This window comes from Podarcis bocagei (genome assembly GCF_964188305.1).
Source record: "Podarcis bocagei genome assembly, chromosome: 7".
Lineage (NCBI taxonomy): Eukaryota > Metazoa > Chordata > Lepidosauria > Squamata > Lacertidae > Podarcis > Podarcis bocagei.
Genome location: NC_138132.1, coordinates 75,526,830 through 75,544,380, shown reverse-complemented (window position 1 = coordinate 75,544,380; position 17,551 = coordinate 75,526,830). Strand labels below are relative to the sequence as shown.

The following is a 17,551-nucleotide window of genomic DNA, read 5'->3' as shown; positions in this document are numbered from 1 at the left end:
AGACAAGGGGGTGGAGAGTGAGTTGGGATGAGAGATTTAAAGTGGCAAAGGATTCTTGGATGTGTGATAAAGAGAGATAATCCTCTCCCTGACCCGCTGTCAGCTATGTGCTTCTGCCATGTATGAACAATAAAGGGTGGCTTTCGCCTAGTCCTGGTTGAAAAGGGTATGAATGGGCTTCAGAAATTCCTTTGGCTGACATCAGATGTTATCAATAAGGACTAGCTGCTTAGGGAAATCTGCGGTCCTGAGCAGCTGTGTCAGGAAATAAAACAGTACTACTTTTAGTTGGCACATTGAAGATGCTTTTGTATTCACAATGAAACAGTTAGGGATGCAGACCCAGGAGTACCAGTCCTAATTCCAAATTTCTAGGTGCTGGACTATGCTGATTCTCAAAAGTGGCATCATGTCAGAAGCTGGGTTTGATTACTCATGATGAAATAGTTTAAAAAATAAATAAATGTAAAGGGGTCAGAATTCTTCAAATATACTGTTTTGAATATTTCTTCCACCAGGAGGCAGTGTTTGGTTTGGGGGAGGTCATTATTTTTTTAACTTGCCCTTTGACCCCTCTAAACCAAGGAAACCCTCCTAACTGTGAACAGAGGACAAATGAGGTACCCTAGATTTCTTTTACACTGACAAGAGGCCTCAAAGCATGCAGGAGTCCTGATAAAATAATTAAGCCATCACTCATGAGATCTAGCCACATGCCTTGCTGCAAAATTTTGAAAATGTGAATTTCAAAATACGCTTTCCCTTTACAAATCCAGGAAACACTCTTTTGACATTTGGGTTAGTCACGTGCTTCCAAATTTTGTTTTCCTCTCCCAAAAACCAGTGTTCAGGATTTCAGAAGGGAAAGCGTATTTGAAATTCACATATCTTGGCTAATCTGTCTTCTACTTCGCAAAAAAGAAGGAGCAATATTGTGCTGACTGACTAAAAGGAAGAGCAGAAGCTTTTTGGCTGCACTCCAGGAGATTTTTCTTCAGTCAGATAGATTTATCGCTCCCTGCCAAATAGTGAACTGTGGAACCTATAATGAAGGGTTGGCAAACACATGCTAGACTTATTTCCATGTTTTGAGGTTTCTGGCATGGTAAGGGGTAAATGATAGCATCTATGCCTTGAAACCTTCATATAGTTGGATGACAGGACCATGAATACAGAGGGTCATATCCAGCATTTGTTTATCCACTAGTTCAAAGCCACTTGCACTAGTGGACAGGGGAGTTCTAATGTTGCACACCAGAGGAATTGAACACAATAGCTGGTGGAAATGTGTTGTGCAACACAATTGCATGATATGTTGTGCAGCAAAGTTACCACCAACTTGCTTAGGCATTTTCGCACAGCGATGTTCCTCTGGCATAAACGTTTCGCCAGTAGCACAAGTTATAAGCTAAGTACCGTATTTTTCGCTCTATAGGACGCACCTGACCATAGGACGCACCTTGTTTAAGAGGGGGAGAACAAGAAAAAAAAATCTCCCCCTCTCTGCTCAGTGCTCCCCAAGCTTGTGGGGCTGGCAGTGGGGGGAAGCGCTGCTTTCCCCCAACGCCAGCCTCAAAGACCAGGTCGGGGAGCAGCACAAAGGCTGCACGCAGCCTTCCTGCTGCCCCCCGAGCTTCTGGGGCAGCAGTTCCCCCCACCGCCAGCCTCAAAGATCCCTGAAGCCTTTGGAGCGCAGCGCGAGTTCCTGCTGCGCTCCACAGGCTTCGGGTTCCTTTTGCTAAAGCCAGGAGATGTTCTCCCGGCTTCAGCAAAAGGAACCCCAAGCCTGCGAAGCGCAGCAGGAACTCGCGCTGCGCTCCGAAGGCTTCAGGCGGCTATCCCTGAAGCCTGGAGAGCAAGAGGGGTCGGTGTGACCAACCCCTCTCTCTCTCCAGGCTTCAGCGAAAGCAACACAAAGCCTCCAGAGTGCGGAGGGAGCGCTCCCTCTGCGCTTCGGAGGCTTCGCGTTGCTATCGCTGAAGCCAAGGAGCCTGCATTCGCTCCATAGGATGCACACACATTTCCCCTTAATTTTTGGAGGGGGGAAGTGCGTCCTATAGAGTGAAAATACGGTAATTTTTAACTGAGTGCTGCATTGGATGCAAACCATATTCCGCCCGTTCAATCCGTACACTTGGAGATGGAGACCCTCCCTCACCTACTGCGTCCGAGCAGAAGATTTGTAGGTGAGCGAAACACTTAACAAGCTTTGCTTTCTCTCCCTACTTCTTGATCCAGATCTTGGCACGCCTAGCCCCTGCCTGAGTGTTGAGTGCACTTTTGGGGCTACCTGCGTGGTGAAGAACCGGGAAGCAGTGTGCGAATGCCAGCAAGTGTGCCAGAGCATCTACGACCCGGTCTGTGGCAGTGATGGCCTCACCTATGGCAACCCCTGTGAGCTTGATGCCATGGCTTGCGCCCTCCGGAAGGAGATTAGGGTGAAACACAAGGGCCCTTGTGGTGAGTTTATAACCAGGGGATGGGTTTTTTAGCCTCCGAAGTGGGAGATTTTCATCCTGATCTGTACGTGTATTGGATTTGAAATCGTTTCTACATATGAAATAGTTTTTTATATGTGCAGCTGTTTTTACTGTTTTTTATATAACTGTTTTTAATATATGTTTTTATACATTGTTGTATTTATTTACTTACTTATATACCACGCATCATAAAAAAAGGACAGCCCCACATATAGCTCATTGCAGTAATCTAACTTCGAGGTTAATAATAGTAACAACAACAACGATGACGATAATACTAATACAGCCCTACAGTCACTGGCCTAAGGTCACCCACTAAGAATGGATAAAAAATTAGTAGTGGTCCTCAGTCTCTGGTGGTGCCTGCAGGTTTCTCAATTTTTTTGCCCCAGGGAGCACAGCCAGTGGCCAGGGATGATTACGATGATCAAATTTATATCCTTTTCATTTCACTTTTAATTTTTATACAACCTTTCTATGTAACTGTATACAAGGCAGTTTACAAGTTGAAGAAGCAACAACAAACATCACACACCTTGTAGCAATCTGATCCGATACAAAAAAGTTATAATAAAAACATAACCTTAAAATTACCTATATCTAATTAAGTAATGTTGAATAATCCATCATAATAAAATAGGACGCAGATTAATTAAATATCATCAAATAATAATTAAACGGAAATTCACTCTTAATACTGATAATGAATAATTACTAAACTGTAATCAATAAAAATAACAGCAGGTCACAATGCATAAAATACCACAAGTGATAAAACAATTAAAAACAACTAATACAGAGGCAGCCTGGGGATGTTCTCAACTTTAAAGGCTTGTTGGAAGTCGGTAGTCAATCAAAAAGACAACAGAGACAGTGCTGGCACTGGGAGCTGATGGGAGTGGTCTTCCAGCAGCATCAAGAACGAAACAGGTTTGCCCCACCCCTGTTTTAAAAGCTGGGTGAGGATACGTCCTGATCCAGGACAATGTACCTTCGGGGTCCTTGGCACAGAAGGTTAAAAAAGTATAGGTAATGATGCTGCCTTCTGCTGCTCTGTTTTTAAATCGCTTGAGGTTTTACTTGACTGTTTGTACTTACTATGATTTTGTTGTACTTTTAAAGTTGTGGTTAAAATTAGTAGTAGTAGTAGTAAGCTGCCACAAGAGCCCAAAGAGACTGATTTGACGGGGTGGAATCCCACCTATTGCCATGCTCCTCATTCATTATCTGTTTCTCCCTTAGGTCCTTCCACCCTTGAGAAAAAGAGCCTTGATAGGTTTTTCCCTCCTCAATATAATGCATACCATATGTGACTGAACTAACCATGCTATATAGGGAAGGGCTATAACTCAGTGGGGGAAGAGCTTGATCCTCCAGGTCAGGCTGGGAAAAACTCCCTCTCTGAAACCCCGGAGAGCTGCTGCCAGTCGTCTTAGCCAGTACTGAGTTAGATAGGCTAATGGTTTGACTTGGTGTACAGCAGATTCCTTTGCCTTAAGGGAAGGGCTGTAGCTCAGTGGCAGACAGTGCTTTTTTAATAGAAAAATACTCACCATGAAGTTATTACAGTAAGTGTCACACTTTTAAACGGGGTGGGTGGGTGCCGGTACTCTGTACCCTTGAGAACCCCCCTGAAGAGGGAAAAGGCTCTGGTTTTAGAGCAGAAGGCGTCAGGAACGGCTAAGGGAGCTGGGCATGTTTAGCCTGGAGAAGAGGTTAAGGGGTGATATGATAGCCATGTTCAAATATATAAAAGGATGTCACATAGAGGAGGGAGAAAGGTTGTTTTCTGCTGCTCCAGAGAAGCGGACACAGAGCAATGGATCCAAACTACAAGAAAGAAGATTCCACCTAAACATTAGGAAGAACTTCCTGACAGTAAGAGCTGTTCGACAGTGGAATTTGCTGCCAAGGAGTGTGGTGGAGTCTCCTACTTTGGAGGTCTTTAAGCAGAGGCTTGACAACCATATGTCAGGAGTGCTCTGATGGTGTTTCCTGCTTGGCAGGGGGTTGGACTCGATGGCCCTTGTGGTCTCTTCCAACTCTATGATTCTATGATTCTATGATTCTATGATTCTAGGTTCAACCCCTAGTGGCATCTCCAGGTAGAACCAGGAAAGATAACTGCCTGAGACCTTTGGAGATCTGAGTAGACAGTACCAGTGATCTGACTTGGTTACATTCCAACATGAAAAACCTTCCAAAAGCGATATACTGAGCTCGTTTGCTGGGGGAAGCATCGGAAGGGGAGCTTTCATGTCTCAAAACTCTTACCTTGGCAGAAAGACACTCCTTGGCTTAACCGTTTGTGCCGGTGTCCTCTTGCATTCAGTAACCAAACTGCATTAAATCCTAGAAGAGCAGAAAGCGGTGGGGTGGACAGGGAGGCAGAACAAAGCCCTGCTGCTCTGAGCGGCGGTTACAGAATGGCTTGCTTTTTGGCTGCTAGTCAAAGCAGCTATGGTTACTTAGCAGGCGAGCTGGATGTGCAGGTGAATTTGTATCCCTTGGAAATGTTATTTGCTTCCCACTGATGCCCTAGCAATGGCATGTGATTATGTGCGGTGGAAGCAGGCCGTTTCCCAAGCGTGAACTATCTGTGCGGCAGGGAGATTTGCAGAAGGCGGGGGAGTAGTCCTCATGCCAGAGCATCCATTTGAGTTGCGCCCTTGTACGGTGATGCGCAGCAGCTGACAGCACATTGCCAATTTGAAGCTGTAATTAAATTGGCAGGCGACACACAGAGCGCAGGTTAACATGCTGGGCACGGTGCGCTGGGGGTGTGTCCCACACGAGCCCTCGTGGAAGTGTGCAGGAGCTGTGCATGTCAGCATCTCAGCTTTGCATCAGTGTCGCTCTGGCAATAACGAATCTGGGCCGACTTCGGAACACCAGAAGCTGCCTAAAGCCAAGGCACTGCGAGGAATTTAGTTTCTCTATAAAGACCCTGCTGCCTTCAGAAGAAGAAAAGGCTCAGGAGCAAGCCCCACACTAATCTGGAGTCCCTAAGACAGTTGCATGGTGCCTTCTATGCCTCCTTCTGCCAACTCCTGCAGCCAAGCTGGTGCCAAACATATTACTCTGCTTTCCTTCGGACCTCATCCGTGAGGCTGAAAGGGAGATCGTGTCATCTGGACAGCTCAGGATCTCCATATACTCTGCCCAGACTTGTACCCTGGGGTGATCACTTCAGTGCTGCTAACACAGAGGTTTGACTTCACCCCCGGAAGTGCACTCCATTGTCTCTCGAGTCAGACGGGTGCCAACAGGTATAAAGGTTCCAACCATCCAAACCCAAATAGCAAAACCGCTGAGCGGAGCTCCAGTTAGAGACCTCACAAAGAAACAACCAGGCGATCCATTCCTCCTCCCTCCCTCCCTCCCCCCTCCCCTTCTTCTTCTTCTTCTTCTTTCTCTGGGCACTAAAAGAAGTACGGTTTGGCGAATGAATTATGAAGACGAACTACCCTTCCCAAACCCCTCTTTCCCCCTTCCCAGTCCGCCCCATGCTGCGAACGCACATTGGCTCGAGGAGATGGGGAGAAGGAGATGGCAGGAGCCGTGAATTATTGGTGTCATGTTGTAAATACATCCGCTCCCAGGAAGGCGAAGCTATTAAAATGAGAGAAAGAAGCCCGGAGGGTTGTAGAGCCTGTTTAGAGAGACACAAAGTGTTCATCACCCTCCGCCATGGATTTAATGGGCCCGGCGTGGACTACTCTCCTTTGGCTGCGCTCCGTCCCGAAAGCACTTTCCGACTGATGCTCTTGAATGGCAGTCGGTGAATGCCTCTCAATGCAGAGGAGGAGGAGGAGGAGGGGTGTGGGAAGGGGTGCTATAGTGGATAAAATTAGCTTTGCTGGATCAAGGCAATAGCCTTGTCTAGTTCAGCATTCTGCGCCTAACCATTATTTTCATCATTTATTTGTTTTGAGAATGTATATCCCACTTTTCACCATCTAGGCCTTAAAGAGGCTTGCAGTGATAAAAATCTACCATGTACAAAATTTGACACATAAATTAAACCCCAAAATTTAGAAGTCTTTAAAATTTTAATCCCAGAAATCGGGGGGGGGGGGGGGGGGCGACGACGTTAAAATACCAGAGGAGCTTTCATGATGCAGAGACCTTCTGAAATAAAATGATTTTAGCCAGGCAGTGAAACTTCCACTATCTTGACATCTAGTGGGAGGGAGTTCCACAGTGTTGGGCCCATGGCACTGAAGACACAGCTCCTTGTTGACAGGAGTTGTGTTTCTTGTCTATGTGGGGGGGCCACTACTCCAGATGATTTTGGCGACTGGATTGGGGCATACAGGGTTAGGGAGTTTAGGGTGAACTGGAGCCTGATAATTACTTTATTTATTAAATTTCTATCCTGTCCTTCCTCTGTAAAGGAGCTGAGGGTGTCAAGCAGCAAAGCGGTAAAAGAGCACAATTAAAAATAGAAAAAATAAAACATGAAAAATGCGTAAAAACATTTCAACACTTGTAAGAGCATCTAAACACACTTTAAATCCACCACATATCCTAATAATGTAAAGGTTTTCCAGAATGGAATATTTCAGGGATGCTTTCAGCTATTCTTCCTGATGGTTAATAATGTGGGAGGGAGACAAACCTCACCAGGTGGGGGGGAGGGGAGGCATTCCTCCACAAACAGGGAACTTCCACCTACTTCCCCTGCCCAAAGGAGGCTCCAAGCTGTGGTTTGAGTGACTCGCCCCAAGTGGCAATTGCACAGAGCTCAAGGTTCCTGGTTTTAGCCTCAGTGTGGCTCCTGACATCTCAGCAAGAAGGACTATGAAGGGCTTCCCATTCAAACTATAACTTTTCACCGGGGTGGTGACACTCTTGACCCATGACAGTAACACATGGCCTGGTTCCCGAAGCAGACTTCTGGCTCTCGCTAGGCTTACTAGTGACTTACGGCTCAGCCCCAACAATGTGAAGAGAAGACGCCTGCCTTGGAATGCATGGCAGACAAACCATAGCTTACCAGTTCGTGTCCATGATGGTTTGGGGGGTGGGGTATCTTTCTGTTCTACATATTGCATTCACAGTACCAATTGTCAATATAACCAGTGTATGCTTGAAGACCCTGCTAATGAGTCTGGCCATTGTGATTAATGCATTGTTAACCTCAAGATTTGATTATTGCAGTGCAATCTATGTGGGGCTACCCTTGGGCAGGGTCTGGAGACTCCAGCTAGTGCAAAATTCTGTGGCTAGATGGTTGATAGGGACAGACCATTGCCAGCACATAACTCCCATGCTCAAAAAACATGCATTGGCTGTCCGTACGCTACCTGGCCAGCTTCAAGGTTCTTGGATTAATTTACAAGGCCCTTAACAATTTGGGTCCAGGATACCTCAAGGACCACCTAATCCCTTATAACCCTGCCTGATCATTGGGGTATTTGTGGGAATCACAGTTAGTGGTACGCCATGTCTCAGATGAATGGCTTATACACCTTAGTCTCAGTGTTGCCCTTGTAGAACTCAGCAGGAAGGAAAAGGATGGGGACAAACCTTGAATTAGTTGACTCCACCTATCATTGGCATTGACTCTGGCTTCAACCACTGTTTGAGCTGCCTGTCTCCTGCCCCATCAGTCCCAGTGAACACCAGCCATCTAAGATAGCTTAGTGGCGCCCTCCCTGTGGAACACCCTCCCACCAGATGTCAAAGAGAACAACAACTACCAGACTTTTAGAAGACATTTGAAGGCAGCCCTGTTTAGGGAAGCTTTTAATGTTTGATGTATTACAGTATTTTAATATTTTTTGGGAAGCCGCCCAGAGTGTCTGGGGAAGCCCAGCCAGATGGGGGGGGTATAAATAAATTATCATCATTATCATCATCATCATCATCATAGAATTGTAGAGTTGGAAGGGACCACCAGGGTCATCTAGACCAACACCCTTGGACCCATGACCCTGAGATTAAGAGCCTCATGCTCTATCGACTTGAGCTATCCCATGGCTAGTGTTGGGTGAGGCTCAAATCAAGCCAAGCTCTCCCTCCTCCACAAACTAAAACAGCTCCCTTTAATCTGAGCCAACCCAACCCAAACTGATATTTGTCTTTGAAGTAAGCATCAAAAATCTAAGACTTGTGTTTTCCCACTAGGAAATACGGCATTTTTATTCATGACCCATAGGCACTTGCCATGGCCTTGACAACCCTTCCCCCACCCCCTTGGTCACTTTTGCAGCTCCCAATCAAGTTAGGAGGGTGAGTGTGTGTGGGAAGATTTGCAAAGAGGGCCAGACAGATTGCAGGGACCTGCTTTAATGGCAGAACCACATTAGAGAGGACCCCGTGAGTACCAGCAAATTGCAAAGCTCCACATTTCTCTAGTAGATCTGGAAGGTCCCTTCCACAGCTGCTGATTTGCAGTTGTGCTTTCCTCTTGATACGAGCTTGTGGCTTAATACAGCTTTATAAGTGTGCCTGACCTGGCACTCCCTCCTGCCTCCCCTGTTTGGAAGCTTACAACAGCGCACGGAGCTCGTGTGACATTTTGTGGCTCTGGCTCTTGGCTTTGACAGATTTAATGGCTGGTTGTCACCCCTCTGTCTCTGAGCGCCCCTCTCTTCCCCTTCCTTGGGGGTCAGCCTCCCTCTGTGTCGGCTGCACTGAACTGAGCTGAAGAGGGGGGTAGGGGTGGGGGTGGGAGATTGTAGCAGGATTTTACGACCGCCCTGACACTTCATTAAGACAGAGACGCTTGCCTGGCTCTCCCATTACCATATTCCATCCTCAGCCAAGACAGTGCTCAGGGTCAGCTGGAGGCTTTGACAGAGGCTGTTGAAGAAGGGGGTGCTGCCTCTTGTGGGTACTGAACTGCCCTCTGCTGGTTATTGCCCTCAGTTACTGCCCTCAGTTATTGCTGAAACACTAAGATGAAGAGACCACAACTCAGGTAGAGCATCTGAGAAGGTCCCAGGTTCATTCCCTGGCACCCCCAGTTTAAAAAGATCTCAGTTAGCAGGTGATGAGAAAGATCTTGGGGGATCTTCTACCAGTCAGTCATATGGGCAATTTGCAGTGCCATCTACATAGGAGTTTTATAGGACGTTCCTTCACATAATCTGAGACTGACCTGTACAGTTTGGATGACCATAGTGCTTCCTTCCTTAACCAGTGAGTTCCCTCTCCTTTATTTTTAGACCATTGTGGGAAATGTCAGTTTGGTGCCATCTGCGAGGCAGAGACGGGGAGGTGCATTTGCCCCACCGAGTGCGTCCCCTCTGCTCAGCCGGTCTGCGGCACGGACGGAAACACCTACAGAAACGAGTGCGAACTCCACGTGCGGGCCTGCACCCAGCAGACCAACATCGAGGTGGCGGCACAAGGCAGCTGCAGTGAGTCCTTGCCTCTCTTTGCTCTAGTTCTCATGGAGGTGATCAGCCTACCCCTGAGTCGCAGCATTTGAGACTGCAGGCATGGTCTCACGTTATGGAACGCCCCTGCCTTCACAAAAGCCACTGAAAATTAAAATGCACCGAAAGCAAGTGTGTCAAGAAAAATGGTTTGCACACAGCCTTCTCCCTGCAGTGCTACTTTTCTATGTGCAGATGTATATTTTGGGGGGTTATTTTTGGTATGGAGTAGTTTTCCATTCAATGAGCCTACTCTTGCATTCTAGGAACCTAGGAAGCTGCCCTTATACTGAATAAGACTGTTAAAGTCCCTTTGTCATTGAAGCAGTATACAAATGAATAATAAAATTACAGTTACAGATAGGTAGCCGTTTTGGTCTGCCATAGTCAAAATAAAAAAATTCCTTCCAGTAGCACCTTAAAGACCAACTAAGTTAGTTCTTGGTATGAGCTTTCGTGTGTGTATCTGAAGAAGTGTGCATGCACACGAAAGCTCATACCAAGAACTAACTTAGTTGGTCTTTAAGGTGCTACTGGAAGGAATTTTTTTATTTTGAATAAAATTACAAATAGTGTTATAACAACAACAATAATAATAGTAATCGGTATTGTCCTTGCTAACTGGCAATGGTCCTCCAGAGTTTGGGGCAAGGGACATCCCCAGCCCTATGTGGAGATGCTGGGGATTGAACCTGAGACCTTCTGCATGCAAAGCAGATGTTCTGCCTCCGATCTGTGTCCCTTCCCCTAAAGTGGCAAGAGCCACTGAGATCCCGCCAGTGAGAGCACGACACTCCTCTAAACAATTTCCTTAAGGGGCAGTGCTGGGTTTGTGCGTCCTCAGGAACAGAGGAACCTCATTTGGGTTTCCCAGATAAAGCGAACGGCGAACTCTCAGCACTGCCGCCAGGTGATTGGGTACTTGAATATCTACCTTGTCAGCACGAGATAACAAGCAGCTTGATTTCTCAAGGACTTTTGCCTCACAGAGTTTGCAGGCTGGAAAAAACTCAAGGCAAAGATTTCTTCAGAGATAGTTAAGAGATTTATAAGGGGATCTCTACGTGTAATTGGATTGTTTATGTTTTTTAAAAGTTGCTTTATGGTTTTAATTGCCTTTTGCAAACAGCCTCGGGCGGGCAGGCGGGGGGGGGTGTCCTCCCTAGCATCATCAGCATGCCAGAACAATGTTGTTGCTTGCTGTTTGTTTTTTTGCAAGGGAAGCAGAAGGCCCCCGATTCAAACCCTGGCATCTCCCAGACAGGGGTGGGAACACCCCCTGTCTGGAAACCTGGGAAGTTGTTGCCAGTCATTGTAGACAATACCAGGTTATATGGACTAGTGGTCTGACTTTGTATAAAGCAGCTACCCATGTTCCCATGTTTTTAAGCCCAGGACGAGCATCAGCAGTGGGCATTTGAACTACAGCAGTTACCCAGTGCTGAAGCCAGGCCTGGGGCAGAGGGGGCCAGCACCCACCAAGTAGGAGGTGGTGCAACTCTCCCAGATTAATGTTTGCCTTTCAGGTACCCCTTATAAACTTTCTGAGCATGTGATGATAAGACTGTTGGATGTACCCAGACAAGCTCTAAGGATGTCATAGATGGCAGTGGATTTAACCTCTAAGCTGCTGGGCCAAAGAGAATCCTTTTTCCACTTCCCCACTAGTACAAAGCACAAAGCTTAGTGGTAGAGCATCTGTTTCGCATTCGTCTGCAGAAGGTTTGGGTTCAAAACTTGCCATCTCCATGTTATGTTATGTTCAAGGCTGCAAATGATCCCTGACTTTGGGGAGATATTGCCCATCAGTGGAAACAAGACTAATCTAGATGGGTCAATGGTCTGACTCAGTATAACTCAGCTAGCTTCCTGTACTGTATTCCCATGTTTGCCCAACAGGATAATGATTCTCTTAGTATCTAATGCAGTTACTTTTCTTCTTCCTCTCTCTCTCTCCCCCCCCCAACCTGGCTTTTCCCACCTCTAGAAACCTGTGGGACTACGACGTGCTCCTTTGGGGCCATATGTGTGGGTGGGCAGTGCATCTGCCCACGCTGCGAGAAGCAGCCTTTGGCCCGAGTATGCGGGAGCAATGGTGTCACCTACGACAATGCGTGTGAGCTGCGGGTGGCAGCTTGTCAGCAGAAAAAGGACATTGAGATATCAAGGACGGGCCCTTGTGAGGATGGTAAGTCTTCTCTTCCTCCTCCCAGCAGCAGGATGGTAAGCAGGAGCGGAGAACTGGATCTGGCTGGCATGGCAGATCCTACACCCATGGACCAGCTTTGACATGTGATCAGGGCCCACCCACCTCTCCAAATTCAAAGGGGCTTATTGTAACTGCTATATCAGTGGTGATAGTAGGCTCCTTTGAAGTCCCTTTACAGGGGCAGCTTTATGCAGCTGATCCCAGTAGGGCTTGCTATCAGTGCCGATAAGCTGATTGGCACTGACAGCAAGCCCTTCTTGCAAAGGAACAACCAGGAGCTCACTTTAAGCTCCTGCATCTTCCTTTGTAACCACATCCTTTCCCGCTCGGCACCTGACATCACATATGTCATCAGGTGTGGGGCAGGTGGGCATGGTTTGGGAGAAATGACACCATGGACCAAATTGAGATGCGTTCCAGGCCTCATTTGACCCGCAAGCCAGAGGTTCCCCACCTCAAAGTAAAACATTTTCCAGTAGATCCATTTTCCTTTCATTTCTGTAAAGCATAGCCCCAGAACTTGTTTAATACTGAAACAAAAATTCAGAAAAATTACTGAATTTTCAAAACTTGAGCTTTGGAATCTAAATTTGACGTTGAAATTCAAAATTCTTCTCTTTTGATCTGCTGAATGAATGAATGAATGAATGAATGAATGAATGAAACTGAATTCTTACTAAGTTCCTGAGACAAGTCATCTTGGTCAAATATTGATACTGTCCCATGCAGGCTGTTACATGTTCCCCCGCCCCACAACAAAACTTGCTGATCATAAACGCCAAATTTTGCCTTGCCAGTTTAGCATTTGTTTCAAAAGACCGAGCCCTGTGTGAATAGAATCAAACTTGCTGATAGATTCCAGCTCCCTGGTTTCCTCCCTTTGAAAGTCTTTTGCCGAAAAAACTATGGCTTTACGGTCAGCAGCAAAGGTGTCCCTGAGGAATTCAAAATGTTCCCCCATCTGTTTTTAGAAACTTGGCATATATATTTTTTGGCGTCAGGTTTTTGCCTTTTTATTCTTACACACAGACAGTGTGGCCTGTGGAGGAGGTTCTGACCCTTTGTGCCCACCCCCTCACTTCCCCCCTCGTTGCACCTGAGCCCTATTGTAGGCCAGGTGTGCTCTCCTCCTGTTGCCTAGCAACCCCTTGCACACCTCTGAGTTTGGGGTGTGTGTGCTCGCGTGTGCACTCTGTGCGCGTGTGGAAGCTGCTTTGCTTCTCTGTTCATTAAGCTTCCCTGCCTCCCGGTTCTGTCACAAGCTACTCTTCCACCCGCCCGCCCCCCTTTCCCTCCCATAACCCTCCTTCTCATTGTCTTTTTATCTGCCAATAATGAAAGGTGACGGCACGTAATAGGCCTCGGCAAAGAGGTTTATCAGTGCTTTAATTTCACACTTCAAAGAGTGGAGGGAGGTGGGTGGAGAAAGCACCCGGCTGCTGTTCTCTCCCCTTCTCTTTCTCGTTCCTCTCTCACTTTCCTATCACCGTGGGAGGAAGTTAGGACGAAAAGAGGACAAGGCAGGGCCCTTATTTGGCCAAGCCTTGGCTCCAGAATGGCACTGCCGAGCTCTGAAGCCTGTCTCTTTAAGGCATGTGAAGGAAGGAGAAAGGAGAGACTTTGAGTGCAGAAGGCAGGGATAAGGAACCTCAGACCCCCATACCATATCTGTCCCCACTCCAGGGCTCTCTGTCTTGCCCTCAGATTAATAATAATAATAATAATAATAAATAATAATAATAATAATAATAATAATAATAATAATAATAATAATTATTATTATTTATTTATTTATTTATACACCACCCATCGGGCTGGGTCTCCCCAGCCACCCTGGGCAGCTTCCAGCAAAGTATTAAAATACAGTGATCTGTTAAACCAGTGTTTCCCAAACGTTTTTGGGCAACGGCACACCTGTTTACCGGAAAAAAATCTCGCGGCACACCACCATTAAAGCCCCGCCCCGTGACGTCAGCGCGCAGCGTCACGCCGGGAGGGACGCACAAAAGTGAAAGTTTTTTCCCTCCCCCTTGCCGGGGTGGGAGGAGGCAGCAGAGCGAGGGACTGAGGGACGGCGGCAGCTGAGGCGGCGGCGGCTGTTGTGGTGGTGGCGGCGATAGCGGGCGGAGGAGGGGGCGGCGGCGGGGCTTGAGGAGCCGTCGCCGGGAGTTGCTGCTGCTGCTGTTGCTGCTGCTGCCCGGACATGCCGGCCTCCTCCTCCTCCGCTGTCTCGCGCTCCTCCCTTTTGCGCGCGCTGCCCCGCCGCTCGGCACCACCACCGCGGAGCCGCCCCCGGCTCGACGCGGATCCTCGCCGCCGCCGCCGCCTCTCGCCGCCCGACTCGCCCGCCTCCCTCCCACGGCACACCAGCCGATGTCTCACGGCACACTAGTGTGCCGCGGAACACCGGTTGGGAAACACTGTGTTAAACATTAAAAGCTTCCCTAAACACACACACCCTCCTTGAACGTTTATGCCTGCTAGAATGTGTCCTTCAACTCTGAGAATGCTTCTTGCTTGCCTGGATGGAGGCTGGAGAAGGGGGTGTGGGTGTGTGGAAAGAAGCCTATACAGAGGTAAAATCACATATCATTTTATATAAATTAAATAATTTATATTCGTTGCTGCTGCTTCGTTGTATTCAGTGTTAGCCCTACACGGAGTAGAATCACTGATGATAATAGATACGCCTCACTAAGGCTCATTAATTCCCATGGGTCTACTCTGAGTAGTACTAGCATCAGATTCAACCTATAGTTATCAATCCGCTCCACACTCACTTTTGCTTCTGGCCACACACACACCACTGGTTTATTGCTGCGAAAGTTGCCTAGAAGGAAATGTCATCCTCGGGCTGAAAAAGTTTTCCCCACCCATTGACAGAAAAATCTATCTCTCTGAGTGCTGTGTGTTAATGGGGAAGCCCAGCAAATAAAGAAATAAATCTGAGATTTGAGATGCCAGAGTCCGTGGGTAGGCTAACTAAGGCCTGGGGGCCAGATCCGGCCCAATCGCCTTCAAAATCTGGCCCATGGATGGTCCAGGAATCATCGTGTTTTTACATGCGCAGAATGTGTCCTTTTATTTAAAAGGCATCTCTGGGTTATTTGTGGGACTTGCCTGGTGTTTTTACATGAGTAGAATGTGTATTTTTATTTAAAATGCATCTCTGGGTTATTTGTGGGGCATAGAAATTTGTTCATTCCCCTCCCCCCAATATAGTCCGGCCCACCACATGGTCTGAGGGACGGTGGACTGGCCCCCTGCTAAAAAAGTTTGTTGACCCCTGTGCCAGACCTTGCAGATCCAAAAATGTCATTACCAGAAATGTTTGAATCCAGGCGGACTGGACCCTACAGTTTCCTGAAAAGAGAGGTTGATTGTCAAACCACTCTGGGAATTGTAGCTCTGGGAGGGGGGAAAGGGGTCTCTTAACAACTCTCAGCACTCCTTAACAAACTACAGTTCCCAGAATTCTTTGGGGGAAGCTGCAACTGTTTAAAGCTGCTTTAAGGTGAAGGTGGAGCCCAAGTCCGTGACGTTGGTTTCAGCATTTCATCATCCCAGAGATAAGTCCTTGCCTTTGTGTCTCTCCATGACAGTGAAGAGAATCTGCTCTCTCTGGGAGTCTTGCCTCTTGTTCCAAAGCCGCCTCTACCATGCTGCGCATGCGATTTAGCCGGGGTGGGACTTCACCAAGAGTTGGGCAAAGGCTGAGGAAGGGAGCAGGCAGCAGAAGATGGCATTTAATCAAAGAGTCCTCCTCATGGAATTCCAAGTTGCTGTCCCTCTGGGAGAAGCACTTGAATAATTCTCTGTGTTAACGCCAACTTCCTGCCTTTGATCGCTCAATAAAAAGAAAAAAAAGGAAAAGGGGGGGAAAGTATGAAGAAGGGGCACTTTGAAATTTTTTTAAATAAATAAATAGCATTTCATTTGGCGCAAATTAAGAGTAATGCAGGTAAGGCTGAGGAAACCAGTTGGAACTCAGCTCTGTGTGACCTCTTATTAGGGAGATTCTCCCTCATGCTGGGCAAGTTTAGAATTTGATACTGGAATAGCTCTGTGTAGGGATGTGGTTGCAGTTAATAAATAAAGCAATTCGTCCATTTCTCTGTGCCTAGGGAAATGTAAAAGTTAAATTCTGCAACCAGTGTCAATGAGACTGGTTGAGCGTGGATTCCAAACCCATAGCCAGAAAGTCTGCAGAAGGCTATAAGGAATCGTGGCAGAGCAACCAAATGATATGTGGATGATCGCCTAGCCTAGTAATTAAACCCAAATTCCCTCCAGGTGTTGTTGGACTCCCAACTTCCATCTGCTCCAGCCAGCATGGCCTAGGACAGGCACCCCCCAAACTTGGCCCTCCAGCTGTTTTGGGACTACAACTCCCATCATCCCTAGCTAACAGGACCAGTGGTCAGGGATGATGGGAGTTGTAGTCCCAAAACATCTGGAGGGCCGAGTTTGGGGATACCTGGCCTAGGATAAAGGGGTGGGTGGGAGGGAGTTATAGTCCACAAAAGTTAAAAGTAGTTTGACTAACTTGGCAGACAGCAAGTGAAAAGCTTCACCCTACTGTAGCCTCCTGTTTTTCCAGTGCTATTTTTCTAAAAAAAAAGTAGTGCTGGAAACTCACCACGAACACCTCCCTCGTTCTCTGAGAATAGCAGTGGCACCCACCTGAAAGGTGCTGGAACTGAGTTCCTGTGAGTTCCCCCTGAAAAAAAAGCCCTGTGTCTTTCTATGCTGGCTGTGGGGGGGGGGGGGAATGTGCTTCCCTCCTTGATTAGCTCACTTCTCCAGTAGCCCGCTGCATGCAATTCCTTGTCACGTATGGCTACCAGGCTAGTATTTGAATGCAAGGCAATTTTATGATTTTTAAATGTATTTTTTATTGAGTTTAAATATGGTAACAGTGTTGAGAAAACAAATGGCCAATTACACAGAGTTTGCAATATATCAGTCTCGTTGATGTTCGAAGCAGTATTTATTGGGACAATTCTGTTCATCTAAGTACTGTTTTCTATAGAGCCCTATGTACGGGGAGGGTGGGTAATAAGTGCCTTTCGACAATGACACACATTCAATAAATTTGTAACAAACCATATGCCATTTATCTGTCATCGATACATACCTTTGTGCACTGACCTGGTAGGTGAGCTTTTCCATTAAAACAATTTGCCATTGTTCTTGATATCTGAATCCTAGGAGATTAAGATGAGAAGTCTTCCAGTGTTTTGCAATTACTAGTCTAGCAGCAGCTGCTGTTAGCATAATTATTAAATCCTTTAAGTGTGTATTCTTCATTGAACCTTCAAAGCTCATTAATAATAATTATTTATTATTTTATTAATTATTTCATGAAATTTATATACAAGTTTATTTTTTTTATTTAAAAAACCCTCAAAGCAGTTTGCAAAAAGCATAAAACAATAACATTATTAGTAAAAATATATATTAAAACATTCAGA

The 17,551-nt window shown here is 46.7% G+C and overlaps 1 protein-coding gene across 5 annotated transcripts in view; it reads left to right on the top strand.

The window, feature by feature from the left end:
- Window positions 1–17,551, top strand: part of AGRN (agrin) — a 247,487-nt gene that overhangs the window by 164,142 nt on the left and 65,794 nt on the right. For all 5 annotated transcript variants that reach the window (XM_081201337.1, XM_081201338.1, XM_081201339.1 and 2 more), the window contains 3 exons: window positions 2,239–2,460; window positions 9,656–9,850; window positions 11,856–12,056. In XM_081201337.1, coding sequence (XP_081057463.1) covers window positions 2,239–2,460; window positions 9,656–9,850; window positions 11,856–12,056 — 618 coding nt within the window. The remainder of the gene's footprint in view (window positions 1–2,238; window positions 2,461–9,655; window positions 9,851–11,855; window positions 12,057–17,551) is intronic.